The sequence below is a fragment of the Sinocyclocheilus grahami genome, unplaced genomic scaffold (assembly GCF_001515645.1).
Source record: "Sinocyclocheilus grahami isolate Dianchi unplaced genomic scaffold, SAMN03320097.WGS_v1.1 scaffold366.1, whole genome shotgun sequence".
Lineage (NCBI taxonomy): Eukaryota > Metazoa > Chordata > Actinopteri > Cypriniformes > Cyprinidae > Sinocyclocheilus > Sinocyclocheilus grahami.
The window spans coordinates 800,702-823,473 of record NW_015505545.1 but is presented as its reverse complement, the minus strand read 5'-3'; the positions used below and the strand labels follow the sequence as shown (position 1 = coordinate 823,473).

Sequence of the window (22,772 nt, the reverse complement as noted above, 5' to 3'; positions counted from 1 at the left end):
TAGTATATTTAGCAAATATCAAATGTTTTTACTGTAATATTGTAAGAAACCCATTTGTCTGTTTTTCTGTCTCTTTTCTAAATTGTAATGTAATATGTAATTTATTTGTGATCCACCCCCAATTAAAAATGTTTCAATCGATTGACTACCCTAGTATTTTGCTGTTACACCAGTTTTGATTTTACGTTCTGGTCTCTCTTTTCTTTCACAGAATTCATCACAAGACCATCTTCATCTTCATCACCAGATTTTTCCAGGGGGGTTTGGATATCAGAAAAGACACCTGTCGGATGACATGCACCCTGAGCAGACAATGATCTGAAGGCCCTACCAGGAGGCCACATACTTTCTTTCTTCCTTCCCTCCTTCCTTTTTTTTTTATCAGTGGAGAAAGACGGGTGAGCCCAGCTGCCTCAGACAGGTGGCATACGGAGAGAGAGAGAGACTCTCTCACACGCACACATCTTCATCCACAGAGGCAACTAGTCACTGTTTGTGGTCCTGTAACTGCCTCGAGAAAATTTGACCTCTGACTTCACCACACCCCCAACCTTGCCCCTACCCCTGCTCGGCCAATCACAGCAGCCATGGGGAGGAAAAAGATCCAGATTCAGCGAATCACAGACGAGCGTAACAGACAGGTGAGTGCAAAGCCTGACTTGTCTGCAGTGGCAGTGTTTTTAGTTCAAGCTAAGGGACTTCTAAATGTGTAACTGAAAATAATTCATTTTGACAGCTTTCTCTGAATAAAACACACCGAGTATACTTAGGAGAGCCTGAAAGATATTATTGGCATTTTAACAGAAATCTTTCTTATTAGTTCTGACTTTTGTGAGTTGCCTTAAGTTGCATCTGTGATTTAGACATCTTGTACAAGACAAACAGTGTGAGGCAAAATCAAATCTAACTCCTTCAATGCAAGGTTTCTGTTGATATATTGTTGAAGTGTGTAAGTCATTTTTCCTCTCCCGGTTTAATAAGCAGAGACAACTACAAGTTAACTACTCATAGGTTGTCTTCCCTTAGGGCAGGGATCCTCAAATCTGGCCCACGAGATCCACTTTCCTGCAGAGTTTAGCTCTAACCCTAATCAAACACACCTGAGCAAGCTAATCAATGTCTTCAGGATCATTAGAAAATCACAGGTAGGGGAGTTTGATCAGGGGTTGAGCTAAACTCTGCAGCGCATTGGCCCTCCAGGGCAAGATTTGAGGAACCCTGCCTTAGGGTGTAAACACCAGTACTTTCAAAGCATTGCTGTTTGTTTGAGTGGTGAGGTTTTTCAGTTTCTGGCTCAACTGATGCAGCAGGATTTTGTTTAGTTTTCATTAATTTTTTACATATAACAGTTTCCTTTAGTTTCTTTGAGTTTTACTATTAGTTTTATTCAGAATATTGGTACAATATTGGTTATTGGCTGATTTTTTTAAAATTCATTAATCAATCAGTATATTTTACAGACTGTATTGGATACATAATTATTATGTAATTTTTTAGAAAATCAAATATCTGTTTTTATATAGTACGTTATGATGTTGTTATGATACCTAATTTGAGCATCAAATCAGCATATTATAATGATTTCTGAAAGATCATGTGACTCAAGACTGGAGTAATGACTGATGAAAATTCAGCTTGGTCAGAAATAAAAATTACATTTGAAAATATATTAAATTGTTTTAAATTGTACAAATATCTCACAATTTTTACTGCAACATTAATAAAAAATAAATGCAGCCTTGGTTAGCATACTAGACTTCTTTCAGAAACATAAAAATAATCTTACCCACTCTAAACTGTTAAATGGTTGTGTATGTGATTCATTGCTATTCATTTGATGAGTTAACCAGCATATGTAATACAATTATTTAGTATATTTAGCAAATATCAAATGTTTTTACTGTAATATTGTAAGAAACCCATTTGTCTGTTTTTCTGTCTCTTTTCTAAATTGTAATGTAATATGTAATTTATTTGTGATCCACCCCCAATTAAAAATGTTTCAATCGATTGACTACCCTAGTATTTTGCTGTTACACCAGTTTTGATTTTACGTTCTGGTCTCTCTTTTCTTTCACAGAATTCATCACAAGACCATCTTCATCTTCATCACCAGATTTTTCCAGGGGGGTTTGGATATCAGAAAAGACACCTGTCGGATGACATGCACCCTGAGCAGACAATGATCTGAAGGCCCTACCAGGAGGCCACATACTTTCTTTCTTCCTTCCCTCCTTCCTTTTTTTTTTATCAGTGGAGAAAGACGGGTGAGCCCAGCTGCCTCAGACAGGTGGCATACGGAGAGAGAGAGAGACTCTCTCACACGCACACATCTTCATCCACAGAGGCAACTAGTCACTGTTTGTGGTCCTGTAACTGCCTCGAGAAAATTTGACCTCTGACTTCACCACACTCCCAACCTTGCCCCTACCCCTGCTCGGCCAATCACAGCAGCCATGGGGAGGAAAAAGATCCAGATTCAGCGAATCACAGACGAGCGTAACAGACAGGTGAGTGCAAAGCCTGACTTGTCTGCAGTGGCAGTGTTTTTAGTTCAAGCTAAGGGACTTCTAAATGTGTAACTGAAAATAATTCATTTTGACAGCTTTCTCTGAATAAAACACACCGAGTATACTTAGGAGAGCCTGAAAGATATTATTGGCATTTTAACAGAAATCTTTCTTATTAGTTCTGACTTTTGTGAGTTGCCTTAAGTTGCATCTGTGATTTAGACATCTTGTACAAGACAAACAGTGTGAGGCAAAATCAAATCTAACTCCTTCAATGCAAGGTTTCTGTTGATATATTGTTGAAGTGTGTAAGTCATTTTTCCTCTCCCGGTTTAATAAGCAGAGACAACTACAAGTTAACTACTCATAGGTTGTCTTCCCTTAGGGCAGGGATCCTCAAATCTGGCCCACGAGATCCACTTTCCTGCAGAGTTTAGCTCTAACCCTAATCAAACACACCTGAGCAAGCTAATCAATGTCTTCAGGATCATTAGAAAATCACAGGTAGGGGAGTTTGATCAGGGGTTGAGCTAAACTCTGCAGCGCATTGGCCCTCCAGGGCAAGATTTGAGGAACCCTGCCTTAGGGTGTAAACACCAGTACTTTCAAAGCATTGCTGTTTGTTTGAGTGGTGAGGTTTTTCAGTTTCTGGCTCAACTGATGCAGCAGGATTTTGTTTAGTTTTCATTAATTTTTTACATATAACAGTTACCTTTAGTTTCTTTGAGTTTTACTATTAGTTTTATTCAGAATATTGGTACAATATTGGTTATTGGCTGATTTTTTAAAAATTCATTAATCAATCAGTATATTTTACAGACTGTATTGGATACATAATTATTATGTAATTTTTTAGAAAATCAAATATCTGTTTTTATATAGTACGTTATGATGTTGTTATGATACCTAAATTCATTTGTAACATTTAAACCTAATTGATAATCTTTATTTTTTATTTATTTAGACAAAATAGAAATGTAATAGTGGCCAGTGATATTAGTTTTTAGCCATAACAAAACAATTATCATCTGCGAAACTTTTAATGTTGTGCATCACGAGTTTGTGAAACCGGTGAACTCAAGAATAGCTCATAAAAGGCACTTTACCTCCTCGGTGCGCCACGTTTGCCCGCTGCTCATTTTGTTTCGGATACACCGCTCGTTCCGCGTCGTCACATAACGATGCTTCTTGTCATTACATTCTGTTTTTGGTCCGTTAAGAAGTATTTGGTCTGTGTTGCGTTCATATTTCATTCGAACCATGCCAGAGTTTGTTTGGAAGTGGAAGGAGACCCATCATTTTAGTGCTTGTTTGGTGCGTATCAGGGTTTGGTTGCAGCGTTCACACTTACTCAAATGAACCACACTAACAGGCCAATCATACCAGAGTTCATTTTAAGTGTGAAAGCACCCTTAATTTATCATAACCTAAAATTAGTATTAATTAAAATTCATTAATCAATCAGTATATTTTACAGACTGTATTGGATACATAATTATTATGTAATTTTTTAGAAAATCAAATATCTGTTTTTATATAGTACGTTATGATGTTGTTATGATACCTAAATTCATTTGTAACATTTAAACCTAATTGATCATCTTTATTTTTTATTTATTTAGACAAAATAGAAATGTAATAGTGGCCAGTGATATTAGTTTTTAGCCATAACAAAACAATTATCATCTGCGAAACTTTTAATGTTGTGCATCACGAGTTTGTGAAACCGGTGAACTCAAGAATAGCTCATAAAAGGCACTTTACCTCCTCGGTGCGCCACGTTTGCCCGCTGCTCATTTTGTTTCGGATACACCGCTCGTTCCGCGTCGTCACATAACGATGCTTCTTGTCATTACATTCTGTTTTTGGTCCGTTAAGAAGTATTTGGTCTGTGTTGCGTTCATATTTCATTCGAACCATGCCAGAGTTTGTTTGGAAGTGGAAGGAGACCCATCATTTTAGTGCTTGTTTGGTGCGTATCAGGGTTTGGTTGCAGCGTTCACACTTACTCAAATGAACCACACTAACAGGCCAATCATACCAGAGTTCATTTTAAGTGTGAAAGCACCCTTAATTTATCATAACCTAAAATTAGTATTAATTTTTGTGGTATTTAATTATGAAATTCTTCATATAGAGTCATGAAAAGTTTAGTTTATTTTCAGTTTTGCAAATATATATCATTTTTTTATGTACTTTGCATTTTAGTTTTTGATAACTATACAAACACTGCAATGTTTGAGTTTTGTTTAGATGAGTGTTCATTTTTGCTGTTTTGTTATATCCACCTAAGTGGTGTTCACCTAAGCTTAATTTCTGTTCTCTCTGCTCCCCATGCTCCCAACAGGTAAGCCTGTCATATAAAACCTATTCAATCACAAACTTCATAACAGTATCCTATTGAAAGCTTAAAGTAATTAATTGTGTTTAGTTTGGAGTTAGAAGTTCTACTCACTAGTGTGTAATCATTCCCTCCATGTTGGTGAGAATGTGTGGGAAATGTTTTTCTGGTCACAGTTGTGCTGATAGGTGTAGTCACTCTGACCGGAGCAGGTGTGCATACTCAACCTTAGCCTGCTTCGCTGTGTCAGCGCTCAGGTGTGCCTGACTAATCATATTTTTAACAAAGTTAAAAAAAAAAAGTCTTGTAGTTTGTCTGACCCAGATTAGGCCTCATTTTGTACTAAATATCACTTTTAATTGAGATTTCTTCCGGAAAATGATTCTGCTTTGCACAACTTGTCCTTCCGACCTTCCTGTGGTGTAACAGGTATTTGGGCAATTAAAGAATTAAAGAGTGCGAGAAGAAGACATGAACTACAGTCTTTGCTGCAATAACATGTGCCTTTTAATTACCAAACTCCAGCATCGAGGCAAGTATATAGGAGAGGTGTAGAAGAACAGAAGTATCCAGAACTGACAGACGGCAGCAGGTGAGAGAGCGAGCTAGAGTCCGCGTGTGCGGTAAAGGTCAGGAGGTAAGCATTCGGCCCTGAGGTTAATTGGATCGAGAGCGGAGCGGAAAGTCAGGTCGCTGCCTCTCTACATTGTTCACAATGATAAAGTTGTGTTCTCCTGTTGCCATTGGTTACCTGCGTTTTCTATTTTCGATGGCAATTATGTTGCTGGTGTTTATCCTGGTGCTTGTGTGGAGAGAAGGAACATCAGCTCTCTGATTGTCGAGGTGGAGGAGATTCTTTCACCTAATGGAAAAGCGCTTTTATTTACAGAGATGCAATCACTGTCTGCTAACACTGTCGAGCTCTTAAGGTTAAGGAGTCCTGGGTTTGAGCAGAAAAACTTTCTGTCTAGAGGTGGCACTTTTGCTAGCAGAGGGCAAGAAAGCGGTAGAAAACTGTTTGGTCAGTTCTGAGAGAGAAAAATCAGCTCTTGGGTGGCTAATCCCGAGTCATCCTCTGTGCACTGCAAAAATTCCTATAGGAGTAATTCACGAAACACTTTAAAAGTCCTGTCTTTATTTTTTCAACCTGTTTTGGTTCCAGACCTTTGACTTTCTTGTCTTCTGTTGAGTTACAAAATATGTTTTGAAGAATGTAGTTGGTTCATTTTCACCTTGCTATCACAATGACTAGGGACTGGAGCTTTCAAGCTTTGAAAACAACACAAAAGCACCATGTAAATATCATACATACAAGTAGTCCAAAGTTATCTAACATTCATAAAATAAGACAAATTTACCTAAGAAGCTAAATTGCATTAGATATTGTTCTCAGTTCTCATCTCTTCACTCATCCCTGCCTAACCCAGTCTTTCTCTTTTTTATATTTAATGACATTTAATGTTAAACGTCATTTTTAATGGCATGTTTAACAGCCAAATTTGCATTTATGTCTTCCCAGACAGTGAAATGTTAACAATTAAGTGAACTCTAAACAAGTCTGAATTGTGGATATGGTTTATCTGACTTGTTGATTTGTTCATGAAGTGTACTCTCAGCTAGTGCACATCAAGATTGTCAGTGAATAATGTCTTAAATTTCAGTATATCCCTTTGAATATCTTATGTCTATCAAATTAGTTTAGAAGACCATGTTTATGATACCGTAATGGTGCTGTTGCATCCTTTTTAAATCTCCAATTAGAATCTTGACGCTCCAATCCTCATTAGTGGTAATTTTATTTCAATTAAAAATGAAAATAGATTCTTCAAAATATCTTCTTTTGAGTTTCACAGAGGAAAGAGAGTCATACAGGTTTGGAACAACATGAATATGTGTAATCGGTTGCTTTAGGTGAACTATACGTTTAGTATCTTCTTTTTTGTTTAACTGTAAACACGGATATAGTTTTCAGTTCTCACCTTTCTCAATCATCATCTTTTTCTCCCCGTCTAACCTAATTTTTCTGTCTCTATCCACAGGTGACCTTCACCAAACGGAAGTTTGGTCTGATGAAGAAAGCTTATGAGCTCAGTGTGTTGTGTGACTGCGAGATTGCCCTCATTATTTTCAATCACTCAAACAAGCTCTTCCAGTATGCCAGCACCGACATGGACAAAGTGCTCCTCAAATACACAGAGTACAATGAGCCGCACGAAAGCAGGACCAACGCAGACATCATCGAGGTAACACAGACATTCAAGCCCACCATGAATCCTCTCAATTTCAGGTGGCAGGAAATTGTTTTGTTTGTTTGTTGGTCTCATTTGTCCTTTATTTGTTTGCTCCTTCTCTTCATTCCTTTCTTCCTGTCTTTGGTGAACCGTGTTAATTTGGTTGAAGTAGTTCAGTCAATAGCCCTATTTGGTCGGGACTAGTTTTCCCTGAGGAGGCCAGGTAAATTTGTGTGTTTTTCCTCACAGAAACCTTGTTAAAATCACAGAACAAATTACCTACTGTTTTCCGGCTAACACACAAGTCCTCTGAGAAAGATCCCGTCCAAATAGGAATGCCTGTAATTGCGATGACTTTTTTTCATGAAGCTTCTCCTCGTTTATTTTGACCTTTATCGAATACTGTAACCAAAGCTAAATTTGTCACTTCATTACATAGTGAACCTTCATTATGGATTAAGACCCTGAAAATACCATGCTAATTTGATTTAATTTACATGGTACTTCTAAGAATATTATTGTATTACCTTGTTACCATGTCCAGAATACCCTGGTTATACCCATAGTGACAATATAAATCCACAACATTGCAATTTCTTCAAGAGATGGCAAGGCTTTTGCATAGCTAAACATTCACCCATAGGGAGGCCGGGCGCATGTGTGAGAGAAAGAGTGTGTGTGTGAACGTCAAGAGAGCATGAAGGGTGATTCAGAGGCTCGTGGATCTCTATACGCTGCTGGCTGACTGCCTGGACGATGGTGGGACAGGGGAGCAAGGGACAGCTGCACCCTCTACCACCTCCTGCCTTTGGCCAGAGAGGAAAAAGTGGCTTACACACAAACACACACACGGTGCCCATCCGGTGTCCGTCCCGTCCAACACAAGATGGCGACTGCGTGTGTGTGGCATGTTGTTCTGGGGCGCGTAACGTTAACATGAAAAGAACAGCAGCAGCAGAAGAGTGTCTCAGATAGTATAGCTGAAACGCCACTTGAATTAAAAGGATAGTTCACTCAAAAATTTACATCCTTATGCACCTTAATGTAGCTGTTTCCTATAATGTGTAGTTCAGTGCAATTTATGAATTGGACCAAGCAATTTGAATTGCAATTTTTGAATTGGGTTCTTGATTTAGCTTACTGGAAAGGAAGATTATCAGTGAATAACAACTTAAATTTAGGTCTTTTACTGACACAAAACTATCACATAACCTCAGTAGAAGAGTTAAAGAGTGTCTCAGATAGTATAGTTGGAATGCTGCCCAAATTAAAAAGACGGTTCACCCACAAATGAAAAGTTCTGTCTTTATTTACTCACCCTCATAGTATTCGAGCTCATGTTTTTTTTCCTGTCTTGGTGGACCTTCATGCACTTGTTTTCCATAATGAATCATTCAGTGTAACTTGTGAACAGGATCAAGTGTTTAATTGAAATAAACCAGTTCAAAAGAATCATTTGCATGCAAATTTAACTGGTTTGGTTCTTCAACTCACTGACTCAACGATTCGGATATTTTGGTTCTCGGGTTAACAGCTCACTGGAAAGGGAGATTACCAGTTAACAATAACTTAAATTTAGGTGTTTTACTGACACAAAACTATCATATAACCTCAGCGGAAGAGTTAAAGAGTCTCTCAAATAGTATAGTTGAAATGCTGCCCGAATTGAAAAGAGAGTTCACCCAAAAATAAAAATATCCGTCATTATTTACTCACCCTCATAGTATTCCAAACTCATGTGTTTTTTTTTCTTGTCTTGATGCACTTTAATGCAGGTGTTTTCCATAATGAATCATTCAGTGTAACTTGATCATGCAATTAATTTAAAAGAACCAGCTCAAAATAATTTGTCTCCAAATTGGATAGAACTTGTACTCAAGTTCAACTCACTGGTTCAATGATTTGGTTGCTTTGGTTCTTGGGCTTGCTAGAGGGAAAGATTATCAGTGAATAACAACTTAAATTTGGGTCTTTTACTCATTCAAAACTATCATGACTTAAGATCCAGGATGCAAGTCGTATGAACCAATTTTGTGGTGCTTTTTTGTCCAATTTGTCATTGCTATGAACTTGTTCACTGTGAACTATGAACAAATACTATACTATTGGAACTACAGGATAGATGGTAAATAATGACAGAATTGTAATTTTAGGGTAAACTGTTCCTTTAAGACATCAAATGTGTGTGTGTACAGAAAAAGCAGTGTTTATTTCAACATTAGGTGGTCATTCCGTGCAGTTTCAAATGCAGTCATCAGAGGGTGAATACTTATGTAGCGTGTGTGATGTTGAGAAACTGATGACTCTTTTGCAGAAGCCCCCAGTGGTACAGGTGCATGTTTCCTGTTGGTTGCAGCTGCAGAAATCTCTTAAGAGAGTGAGTGTCTGTGTGTGTGTGTATGCATGCATGCATGCACTGTGGTGAGGGCGTTAGGCCGCTGTGGGCCACATCAGCTCAAGCCTGACTGGGCTGCTTTGTGTGTGTGTAAAGGCTGAAGGCTGTCTCATGTAATATTGAGAGGCAGAGTGACAGTAGAGGCAGACCTGATGCAGAGTTCCCAGTGTTTGGCCTGATGTTTTTGGGGGCAGTACCGTTCAGAAGACTCTTCCTGTGACTCATGTCCATGTCTTCTCTGCTTTACCTGGTTATTTGACTTTTAGAGACCAAAAAGAGACAGACAGGCAGGCAAAAAGAGACAATTCAATGAAGTAAGGGAGATTCACTGTTTATAAATGATGAAGTGGCTTACAATCACCCAGAGAAAAACCCTCATTCATCCTACAGCTCACTGTACACACACACATATATTCAGGCAGGCATGCTTTCACACTGATGCATGACTGAACAGACGCATATGTACGCACACTGCCTCTCCTCTTCTCTCTTGCTGCATATCTCTCTTTTTGCTCTCATCTCGCGCGCCTCGTGTTGCACGTGCCTAGTGTGTGTGTGTGTGTGTGTGTGTGTGTGTGTGTGAGATTGTATGGGGGCTGCCTGCTTCTTCTGCCACAGCCTGTTAATCTGCTTGACTGCAGATCCCAATCAGGAGAGAGACAGAGAGAGGGAGAAAGAGACAGAGAGCGGGAGGTGGAGAATGAAAGAGACAGAGAGATGAAGAGTGGGTGTTTAAGGATGAAGATCCTGTAGATATCACTTGGGATTGAAGGGAGGTGGTAAGAAGAAAAACACAAGGCTTTGCCCTTTTTCATAAGCAGCTCAGATGAAGAGGCCGTGGGGACATAAAAACAACATGAAATATATATATTTTTAAATTTCCTTTATAAATGGTTGGTGTGATTCATCTATTCTCAGCTTTCTAATGAAAAATATTATAATCTTTCATCAAAATGTAATAACGTTCTCTGCTTCTGAAACAATGTTTATTTTGCTGATATAACCAAGGTCATGTGGGTGGAGAAAATAATAGCATTAATATTTTCTTAATCCATTTTTCACAATCCAATCAAATCCCGCTAGATGAGATTAAGTGCTGATTTACTGAATATTCTGTTTGGTCTTTGTATACACTTAAAGGGACAGTTTACGCAGAAATTAAAAATCTGTCATCATTTACTCTCCCTTTTGTTGTTTTGAACCTATATGACATTTTTTGGAACACAAAAATAGATTTTGAAGATTCTTCATGTCATTGCTTTTCAAAACACTGACAATCAATGGTGATCATGTGCATCAACCTCAAATAAAGCACTATTAAAGTAGTCCATACAACTACTTGTAAGTTTTATGAATACAGAATAGAGGATAACATTTAGAAGAAGGCAACGGTTTTTAGTGAATACAGAATTTATTTCATTGTCACATCATTGCACATTACTGAGTTTTTCTTTTGCCCTTATTGTAGCTTGACAGACAAGTTCCAGACTGACTTTTGAAAAGAGCTGTGTGTCCCTGAAAATATACAAGCATACAGATCTGAAATGACATGAGAGTAAATAATGACAGTTTTCATTTTTAGTGAACTTTTTCCTTCATACTGGTGCAAAATTTGTTTCATGCTGTTGTTAAACAATTAATTTATTATATTTCTACTGCTGTTTAGGAGAGCATTTATATAGAAAACAGGGCTGACAATCGATAAAAACAGTATTAAATTACATATTATTCAATACTAATCAATTTAGTAATAGCATATATCTATATTTCCTAAGAAAAGCTTCAAATTAAAGGGGTCATATGATGTTGCTAAAAATAACATTATTTGGTGTATTTGGTGTAATGAAATGTGTTTATGTGGTTTAAGGTTAAAAAAACACATTATTTTCCACATACTGTACATTATTGTTTCTCCTCTATGCCCCGCCTTTCTGAAACGCATCGATTTTTACAAAGCTCATCGTTCTGAAAAGCGAGGTGTGCTTTGATTGGCCAGCTATCCAGTGCGTTGTGATTGGCCAAATACCTCAAGCGTGTGACAGAAATGTTACACCCCTTGCCATACTGTGATGCCCTGTCCGGCTGGAGCGTCGAGACAAAAACATTAAAACCCATTATAAACGAGGCATTTGTTGCATCCGGGCTAGAGAACGGCACGGCCGGCTGGCTTGCGGCAACCACATGTGATGACCCCGGGCTGGACTCCGCTTCGTCCACGGTGAAAGCCGATCCGGCGATCCACAGCGCGAAGTTGATGTATTTCCTCAGCGACCAGCACGGATCAGCTCCAGGCATGACGAAGCGGATATCGTCCTCTTTTGGAAGGCCAAACAAAGTAGTTTCGCTTTCACAACGAAACACACAGCGTCTTCACGACATGGCGGCAGCAACAATACTACAGCGAGAATAAAAGTTAAGCCTTCTTTCTTTGCGTGAACATTTGGGCGGCATTATGCAAATCCTCACACATCGTGACGTAGACATGTGGGGGCGTGTTAGAACGAGCCGTTTTAGGTAGGTGTGACTGACTCTTAACTTTTATAAAGAATATCGCTTTGGATTTGAGACTTTAGTCTTTGCAACTTTACAGATCTTCTTTATGCACCAAGAGCTTGTAACACTTCAAAGAGAAAGGAAAACTTGAAATCGCATCATATGACCCCTTTAAGATTCAAACAGGTCAGGTGGCATAATTTATTGAGTTTAATAGGGACTGATCTGTGTGCAGATTTCTGATGAATGTTGATTGAATGTTTATATTGAGCTGAAAAGTTAAGTGTTATTAATATTGGCTAGTTTTGTCACAATAATACCAATGCCAGTGAAATTCCACAATTTTTTGTGTTTTTTATTTTAAAAAGTTAATAATATTATTACAATAAATATTACCAAATTAAATAAAAAAATGACATGTAGCATTTCTATATTTGTCAGTTAAGTAAATTCAATTAAAAAGTTTTAATTAAATAAAATAAAAAATTAAGTAATTATTCAAACAAACAGTAATGAAGAACAAATAAACAAAGTAACCACAGTAAGTAGTTTTCTCTTTTTATTATCAGCACTAGTTTAATTATTATAAATAATAGACATAACAGACAGTGGCAGAAACCGTGTTTACGTTGATGCCATGCCAAGCTGGCATTTTGACCAGGAAGTGCACATTTATGAGCATTCAGTGGTAACCACCTGTCACCAGACAGCTTTTAAGTACTAAATTGAGTGGTCTATAGTACCAATTCTACAGAAGGAACTGAATTTAATTTGAGTATCGACTTGACATCAAAGTCGACACCACCAGCACTTTTGACATGCCTGATAGCAACAGTTCTTTTCAGATGTGACCACTGGCGTTAGATTGTCGAGATGAAATGACTGTGAACTTGTAACCTCTGTCTGTAAGAGATGAGAAATCTGTGTGTGCTGGACATCGGCTAAGCCCTCTTCGATATCGAGATGATGTACTTCAGCTTATTCTCTCAGATCCGCCTCCACAGTGGGCTCAGCCGTGGGCTATCAGCCCAAATCAGCTGCTAAAATGACTCCATTAGCCTCATGTATGAGTTATAGTCAGACTCGCCTGATAATGGCAGACACGCTGCCTTTAAAGGAGGAATTGAGATGGAGGGATGAAGAGGAGGAGTGGAGGGTTCAGAGGGGCTGCTAATCTGTCAGATGGGTGTATCTGGACGCTATCGTCTGTGTAAGCCGGCAGGCTGCGGCGAAGCCGAGGCTTTAAGTGCATTCTCAAGGGATGGCCGGGGGGGGTTGCAGCCTTCTCTGCTTTACACGCTGCAAATGGAAGGTGACATTACAGTCTGCCTGCGTTGGACATCAGCACACACTCGAGAGAGAGTTATTTGTTCATTTTAAGACCATAAACCACCATAGACCCCTCGTTTTTAGATCAGTATGTCTTTTTCAATTGCAGATTCTTAAACTTTTATTTGGTCCCTCTCAAATGTTTGCTTCCATCCCACATAGGAAGTGGGAGTTTGAAAAGACGATATGGAATGGAGTGAGGAGGGGAATAGAGGACAGAAATGAGTCAGCTCGCTAAGTCGTGGAAGAATGAGAGCATTACTGGATTAGAAAAGAGACACAAAGATACAGTGTAAAAAAACATCCAGAAACATTAGAAGAAAGAAAGTGAAGGTCGAGGAGTAACGGACGAAATAGTGTAAAGACAGGAAGGGGAAGCTAGAGAGAGGGACCGTACGGGGGGGGGCGGTTTCAGGGGGAGGGGCGCTACTGAATGAGGTTAGCCAGTCAGAGGCAGCGGAGCTCTGCAGGGGAATCTTCCCTTGGCAACACAAACAGGCACCCGCCCCATAAAGGAGAGACAGCAGGCAGAGAAATACAGGGACAGGTGAACAGATGGAGCCGACTCAGAGACAAGCTGATCAGCTGACCTCACTGTGTGTGTGTGTGTGTGTGTGTGTGTGTGTAAGAGAGAGAGAGTGTTAATGTTAACGATCAAGCTAAATCAAATGCTTGCTTTGTATTTTTTTTTCCATCATTCATCAAATCATCCTCTAAATTGCTAATGCTCATACTTGGGGTTAGGGATTTCAACAGCCCCTATTTCTAAATATTTTATTTCATTTAATCGATTAAAAGTGGCAGTTTATGATGTTACCAAAAAACTTGAGAACCAAATCAGCATTTTACAATGATTTCTGAAGAATCATGTGACGGTGAAGACTGGAGTAATATTAAAATAGAAAGCAATTCATTTAAATTGTAATAAGTTTTGACAGTATTACTCTTTTATTGTATTTTATCATAAGAGACTTCTTTCAATAACATTAAATCTTACTGACCCCAAACTTTAGAACGAAAATATGAAAAAAATAATGCATTTAAAGTGTTAATTGTTCAATTAGCATTGCTGATCTGGATTACATTGTTTTATGCTGTATTTTCTTTGCACACTTTTTATGTTACTATGACCTCTGTGAGAAGGAAGCAGGCAAAGCTGAAAACTGTTTTCCATTCAGCCTCAAAATCTCCATCAAAGCTACTTAGAGAAAATCTTGTTTGGAAAATCTTCTCAAAAAAGACTCAAGCTGTTTTCTATAAACTGAGTTTCTCTCTTTTTCAGCCTTGTCTAACTTATTTCCAGCCCACGGTTGTCTATGGGCTGTGCAGAGTTTCATCGTTTTCCAAGTCATGGTGTAAAATCGAATTTAGCTGCTTCACTCCCTCATGAAACATTTTGCTGATATACAGTGGTCTTGGTTTATGTGTCACACGTTACTCTGTAGGTTTAATAAATCAGTGCTGCTTCTCTCTGATTGACATTTGTGTTTCTAAATGTGAAATATGCTCCTCTCCTTTTCTTCTCCCATTCCAAATGCTTTAAGACATTGAGAAAGAAAGGCTTTAACGGTTGCAACAGTCCAGAGCCAGACGGGGACGATTCGATTGACCAAAGTCCCTTACAGGAGGACAAATACCGCAAGAGCGAGGAGCTGGACATCCTCTTCAAACGCTACGGAGTGAGTATTCCTCTTTACCCTGTCATTCTAACCTCCATCCTTCTCTTTCTTCCCCTCTTTCTCTCTCCTGTCCTCGGTCGGAAATAAACCAAGGCTCTGAACAAGAAAGAGCACCGGGATTCGGAGAGCCCAGACCCCGAGGAGCCGTTCTCCCTCACGCCTCGCACAGAGGAGAAGTACAAAAAGATAGACGAGGAGTTTGATAAAATGATGCAGAGCTATAGGCTTTCAGTGAGTACCCGTGTGAAGAGGCCTGCTTTTGGCCCGCCAACCAACTCACACAGCCTGCTGCCGGCCTGGCAATCAACTCACAGAGCACCTAGCAGCCATCTCTCACCCCATTCCCCTCCCACCACCCCTCAATCCCCTCTGAATGTGTGTGCTTGGGCAAGGAGAGGGCAGTCGGGGCGAGAGGGCGAGAGGGCGAGTGTGGGCCGCATCCCTTTGATCCTCACAATTCACTTTTTCAAACGTGCCTGTGATTTATAGCAGTCTTGATTCTGCGTGCTGTTGTTTCTTGTGTTCTGCGATGACTGATGCCTGTATCGCGTTTGCCAGGAATAGACTTCTGACTCATCTGGGTCCCGATTCAGGCGTCGGTGAAGATAATTTTCATTAAGGCACTGTCAAGAATGCTTTATGCATGGGCCCTGCATGAGGAATCTCCTCTCAGGAGGTACAGAAACAAGAAAGTGCTGCTCGCTATCTCAACGTATCGTGGGCCCGAGTTTGATATGATTTACATGGTGAAAGTGATTCAACAGGATGTGGGCAGCAAAGACTGATTAGTGTAGTAAGTTGCATTCTCTTTCCTCTGTAATGCTAATGGGACTGGAAATTAGACATTGCTCGGTAGCTGCATCCAAAAAGCATTTCATCACCTGATGAACGGCCAGTTCCCCCCCACCCCGTTCTCCGCTCAGTGCAGCGTTCACGGGCCGGAGCACAAAGAGAGTCATCCAACACCTCTCTCTTTCTCTGCCACATAATCCCAGCATGAGTGCCCGAGGAAGCAAAGCTAAAACCTTAATCCCTCTCACTGGGGACACCCAGCAGCATGTGTACTACGAGCTCTACTTAACAGGCCGGAAAATGATCAGTTTGTAATGAGTTTTTAGATATTCACCACTAACTGTCTGACTTGGCTGTTGGTGGTAATTTCAGTGGATAAAGCTGGATTGTGAGGAAATTGGGAAATTGTTTTTAATTTTAACCTGAAGTAAAAAAGAAAAAAATACAAGTAATATTTCTGTATTGTGCACCAAACAGGAATGCAGTATACATTAGTGCTAAATCGGTGATTATTATTTTTATAATTTTTTTTAGATCAGTTGATATTGGATATACCCTACCATTAGAAAGTTTGAGGTCAGCAGGATAATTTAAAAAGAAATTAATACTTTTATTTAGCAAGGATGCATTAAAAAATGAATCAGGGTCCATGAAAATATTATGCTACACTGTTTGCTGAAAATTCAGCTTTGTCATCACAGAAATAAATTAGATTTTAAAATATATTCAAATAGAAAGCAGTTATTTAAAATAATACTATTTCACAATAATACTGTTTTTCTGTATTTTTGATCGAATAAATCTAGCCCTGGTGAGCATTTTTTCAAAAACATAAAAAAAAAAAAACTTTAAAATGGCAGTGTATATCAGTTGATATTAGATATTTAATTGACCCATTTCTGTCTTAATTTATATTCCGATTACATTTGCAATATCTAACACTCACTTAAATGTAATCTTTAAAATGTAATAACACTTTCTAGCAGATCTCAAATACATTTGCATTTCATATTTTCGTTCACAATGTTGCAAGTAGCCTGTGAAAACAGGCTGTTCAGAATCTGCTCAGCACTCCGCTTGGTTAATTCAATTTTATATTATATTATATAAAATTTGTGATCGCATTGTGTTGAATTACATTTAAATCTATTGCGTAAATTGACCTGAAAGATCATTCCTCATATGCACCGTGAGCTCCAATCCAAAAGAACTTCATGTGATTATGATTTGCCAACTTGTTTCCCAAACCAGTCAGTCTTTCTCACTTCACTGGTCACGCTCTTCCTCAACGTCACACAGTCTCCCTTTCAGTACCAAGTGTCGTTCTTATCACAGTTGTCTATCGCTTGTCTGTGTCTAGACTGATATAATCTTGAGTCTGTTGTATTTATCTTCAGTTGTTGAAGGCACTTCAGAAGTGTAAGATTGCACTTTCTGGCTGAGAAATTGGAGACTAGCAAACTCGATTTTTTTCCGTCTTGGTGTATGTATTAAGCTGAGGTGTGTTTGGTGCTCCATATTTTAAACCAGCTGCTCGTCTCTCACTAATAACCCTTCCCTCTCCTCCGCCCTCCCCTCCCTTCACCCTGCCTGGCCTGCGTGCAGTGCTGGAACTTAGTTGCTGTTTCGTAAACAGGCCCATATGCTACATGGGTTACTCCCTCCAGAACCGTAACTTGGATATGATTAACCTGTAATATTCTTTTAAATCCGCTTTGGCTTCAGTATATTCGAAAACAACAGTGGTTATAGAGGACATAAGCCCAAATTCTGATCAAAGGTCAATCAAAGGTCAAAACCCCACTCTTACATTCTTAGGTGTAAGGTTCTAAAGGTTCATAAAGGTTCTTTATTGACATTATTTGACTTTATTTTTCTGCTGAAGCTCAGACAGAGAGGCTAGAGGAGAACGGGAGAAGGACAGAGGAAGAGCCAGACTAACTCTATCAAACTGGGTCCCACTCAGAACACAGGAGGCCTAGTGCGGCCCACTTTCTAAATTTAGAGGCCCTGGTTATGCTGAAGGATCATGGGAAAATGGGTCTCCATCAGAGCATCTGGACAGTTTGAGTCCACACTGATTGCCGAAGCTGGCTTATTGCGCTTCGCAAAGCTCGAGAACGAGGATCAGCTGACTCAGGAGTTGTCACGGCCACATGCCCCTTGTTTGAAACACCTGAGCCTACTGTGCGCCGTGGGATATTCCCTAGAGCCGTATTACCAGTTTAAGGACAACTGTTGCAGACTAAAATTGAGTATAATCCTGGGCTCCAAAACAAGTTTTAAAATAAAACTGTAAACACCGGATGATTCAGTGAAATCTAGATGCAAATGAAGTGAAGACTTCCTGTTCCTTTCATTTCCAGCCTGGATAATTTGCACTAAAACATCAACAGTTTTACAGAAGTCTTACAAAATTAACTCTGCACCTCGTAGCTTCACGTGCTCTGCTTTGGAGATGTTTGCACAAGTCACGGCATGCTATTAAAAACCGGTGTGTGACCATGTCTGGATGTGTATGCAGGCAAGCGAGTTTAAGCCGCTAACCGTTTCCCTCTCTATCTGTGCTTCTCAGTCCACAGTGCCACCGCCCACTTTCTCTATGCCAGTCACAGTGCCGGTGTCCAGTCAGAGCCCTCTGCCATTCAGCAATCCCAGCAGCCTCGTCACCACTTCCTTCGTCACCTCCACTCTCACAGACCCACGCCTGCTGTCACCACAGCAACCGCAGCTGCAGAGGAACACGGTGTCTCCAGGCCTGCCACAGAGACCTGCCAGCGCAGGTAAAATCCTGAGCAGATCAACGGTGCTGGGTACCAGTAAGCAAAGCAGGAAGGAGGAAATAGTAACTCATGTTGTGTACATGAGCTTATAATGTTGCCCTGTGGGTGTCAGATTACCCAGAGCAGCTGTTTCAGTGACATACCACTGATTTATGCATAAAAATGACTGTCAAACCGTCAGCATCTCTGCTTATGGAGTGGTTGCATAATGTACTGATCTTTTTTCTGATCTTAAAAAAGTTTAATTATTCTATTATGATTATTTCTAGCTGATTTTACAAATTTGATATCAGCTAATATTGGATTTATAATTGTGCTGCTAATTTTCTCTATTTTTACATCATCTAAAGATCATTTAAGTTAATCTTTAAAAACTAATCATTGAATAACATGGTTAAATGTAATCTAAAACACACATTTAATCATACTGTACATTATAAATTTGTTTATAAAAAAGTGTTTTTTATTAGATAAAATAGTATAGAATTCTATTTGTTAACATTAGTAATCAGTTAATATGAACTAACACTGAAAAATACTTTGTGTTCATTTAATAGTTTATTATTAAAATCAAAAATTGTATCTTTTAATATTATTTAATGGACCAATGGCAATGAACATCTTTAACATTAAAAAGATTTTTGAAATACTGTAATGTAACATGTTGATCATTGAGGGTTAATGCATTAACCAATGTTAACTAATGGAGGCGTATTGTAAAATGTTAACACAGAATTTTAGTAAAGGCCATTTATCAGTTAGCTGAACATGAAAATAATTATCACCTTTGTTTTAACTAAATTTTTAATGCATCCCTACGGCATGTAGTCTTTCTTCAGCTCATTCTGTTAAGTTTTCATTTCAGTAATTCAGGATCAGCTGAGTTGAGATTTGTAAACAAGGTTCAATGGATCTCTTTGTGATTTGATCTCTCAAAGCTCCTTTGGAGGTGGTCAGGGACACATATCGCATTTGTTGTGTAAACGCTAATGTGTCCTGATGCATCCTTGAAAACTCGAAGGACTACCGACTCGCGTTGCGTGAAATCTCTGCTAGGAAAAGCTTTGAACATAAACAAGTGCTTGATCGAATCATTTTAGAATGGAACAGCAGAAGCTTTATTGGCACAAGGCAGGGATGGTGGATAATGCTGTAGGCACAGCTGTGCAACATACACAAGACCATGTTTAAAAGTGTACATGAGCAATTGTGTAATAGTATGTGCAGTGTATATATATATATATATATATATAATATATGAGCGTTTAAAAGTTTGGGGTCTGTATGATTTTTTTTAATGCTTTTTCTCCAAGGTTGCATTTATTTAATCAAAAATACAGTGAAAACAGTAATACTGTAAAATATTATTAGAGTAAAAAAATAAATAAAAAAAATTTCATTTATTCCTGTGCTGGCAAAGCTGAATGTTCTGATCCTTCAGAAATAATTTTAATATCCTGATTTGGTGATCAAGAAACATTTCTTATGAATAAAAGTTGTAAAAAATTTTGTGGAAACATGATACATTTTTAGGAGTCTTTAATGAATAGGGAATTCAAAAGAACGACATTTACATGAAATAGAAATCTTTTTTAACAATGTAAAGGGCTTTACTGTCCTTATGATAGGTGTTAATTTAAAATAAACTATTAAAACAAAAAAATCTTACTGACCCCAAACTTTTGAACTGTAGCATACAATATATATAATACAATATACTGTACAAAAACAATGTACACGATGCATCTAAAATATGATACATAAAAATGCACAATGCTTCACTGAACGAACACTTCAGTATGACACATTCATAAATCAATATAGTCATGAAATAAGACACCCTCCCTTAAAATTCTGGACCCCTCCCCCAAAAGACACATGTTCAGACAGGTGTAAACAGCAGTCTGTCTTGGCTGACCTTTTGTGATCAAATTCAGCTGAGACTAACGTTATTTCCTTATATTTGGTCCAAAAACTTAGTTTAGTTCCAGATTTGTTTGACTTTAGAGATTTAGAGTCTGTAGTCTAGACTCGAAATTTTAGCCTTTTAGCTGTTCTGTCCTTTTTCCAGGTGCTCTTTTGGGTGGTGACCTCAACAATTCAAATGGAGCGTGCCCAAGCCCTGTGGGTAAGTCTTTCCTCCTACCAGCCAGAAGGCCCCGATAATACCTCTTCATTTTCACCTGAATAATGCATCAGTCTGAGTCAAACTGCTTAAAATCGAAGGGCACGCTCAAGACCTGCAGAGTGGCGTGAGAGTTTTCAATCTCATCCGATAAGATCTGATCTGACCTGACTGTGATTATGAGAATGACAGCAGCTCTATGAAGGTTGTCCGGACACAAAAATCTGAAAGCGAGTGATCAGGCTATCGGACATCCAGTGTATGCTCACACACCTGTTTGCTCGTGACAGTTGAAGCTCACACTGTGTTCTTCAAGCATGCCTGTAAACACCCTCATGGGACTATGAGGCACGAGTGACATAAATGCTATGGGTCAACACCACACACAGAAAAAAAACAGAAAAAAGCTAACAATAATGTTTTCTTACATTATTGTTTGCTTTTTTTCTGTTTTCCTGTCTGTTTCTGTGCCCTTGCATAATTGTCTTCCCATCCTCTTCCCCTCTCAGCTGTTCTTCATATCTCACTCATGACATTCTGAATACCCAGCTTAAACCAGCACGCTCCATCCCTCCCCTCCCCCTCTGTCACTCTCCCTTCTCTCCTCCCTGCCAATCTTGACAGTCCCTGACAGCTGTAGGTTCTCCTGCCTCTGAACTTCAAAGAGCACATGAGTCTCATGGACATTTTAAGTGGGCATTTATAATATGAACATTTAATCAGTGAAGAGGCTGAAGGCCCTTGTGAAACACCTCCCATTTCTTGGGATTGTGTGTGTATTCTTTGGCACATTCCATGAATATGTCTTATTTTGGTGTTCTTTGCCATTTTGTCATTTTTTAAAAGGTTAGAGTCCAATTTCCATTTTTTATTTTTATTTTTTTGTTATGTGAAGTATTAAATGTAAACCTAAATTTAACCAAGAATTAAATGATAAATTTTTTTTTGTCAGTAATTTTTGTCCACAAATAGTCTGCCCCTTTATAGTGCTGGGCAACGATTACAGTTTTTGTGCATATAAAAATGTGCACATAATGTGTGTACTGTGTTTATTTATTATGTGTATATATAAAGACATGCATACAGTATATATTTAGAAAATATTTACATGTATATATTTATATTCATATAATTTACATTGTATATAAATATATGTAATATATAAAGATTTTTCTTAAATATATACATGCATTTGTGTGTATTTATATATATATATATATATATATATACATAATAAATATACGTGGTGACACATAAATGTATTATGTACACAAAAACTTTTATTTTGAATGCGATTAATCGTTGCCCTGCACATATACAGTGGGTACGGAAAGTATTCAGACCCCCTTAAATTTTTCACTCTTTGTTATATTGCAGCCATTTGCTAAAATCATTTAAGTTCATTTTTTTCCCTCATTAATGTACACACAGCACCCCATATTGACAGAAAAACACAGAATTGTTGACATTTTTGCAGATTTATTAAAAAAGAAAAACTGAAATATCACATGGTCCTAAGTATTCAGACCCTTTGCTCAGTATTTAGTAGAAGCACCCTTTTGATCTAATACAGCCATGAGTCTTTTTGGGAAAGATGCAACAAGTTTTTCACACCTGGATTTGGGGATCCTCTGCCATTCCTCCTTGCAGATCCTCTCCAGTTCTGTCAGGTTGGATGGTAAACGATGGTGGACAGCCATTTTTAGGTCTCTCCAGAGATGCTCAATTGGGTTTAAGTCAGGGCTCTGGCTGGACCATTCAAGAACAGTCACAGAGTTGTTGTGAAGCCACTCCTTCGTTATTTTAGCTGTGTGCTTAGGGTCATTGTCTTGTTGGAAGGTAAACCTTCGGCCCAGTCTGACGTCCTGAGCACTCTGGAGAAGGTTTTCATCCAGGATATCCCTGTACTTGGCCGCATTCATCTTTCCCTCGATTGCAACCAGTCATCCTGTCCCTGCAGCTGAAAAACACCCCACAGCATGATGCTGCCACCACCATGCTTCACTGTTGAGACTGTATTGGACAGGTGATGAGCAGTGCCTGGTTTTCTCCACACATACCGCTTAGAATTAAGGCCAAAAAGTTCCATCTTGG

At 38.7% G+C, this 22,772-nt stretch overlaps 1 protein-coding gene across 6 annotated transcripts in view; it reads left to right on the top strand.

Annotated features, from left to right (window-relative positions):
• The first annotated feature begins 2,081 nt into the window (after window positions 1–2,081).
• LOC107549240 (myocyte-specific enhancer factor 2D homolog) overlaps window positions 2,082–22,772 on the top strand; it is a 49,451-nt gene continuing 28,760 nt past the window's right edge. For 4 of the 6 annotated variants that reach the window (XM_016230248.1, XM_016230250.1, XM_016230249.1 and 1 more), the window contains exons 1-5: window positions 2,082–2,510; window positions 6,891–7,094; window positions 15,072–15,209; window positions 18,346–18,553; window positions 20,625–20,681. In XM_016230248.1, the coding sequence (XP_016085734.1) occupies window positions 2,457–2,510; window positions 6,891–7,094; window positions 15,072–15,209; window positions 18,346–18,553; window positions 20,625–20,681 (661 nt within the window). In that variant the 5' untranslated portion in view covers window positions 2,082–2,456. Of the gene's footprint in view, window positions 2,511–6,890; window positions 7,095–14,843; window positions 14,979–15,071; window positions 15,210–18,345; window positions 18,554–20,624; window positions 20,682–22,772 lie in introns of all 6 variants that reach the window. The other 2 variants (XM_016230251.1, XM_016230247.1) reach the window with 1 other exon arrangement.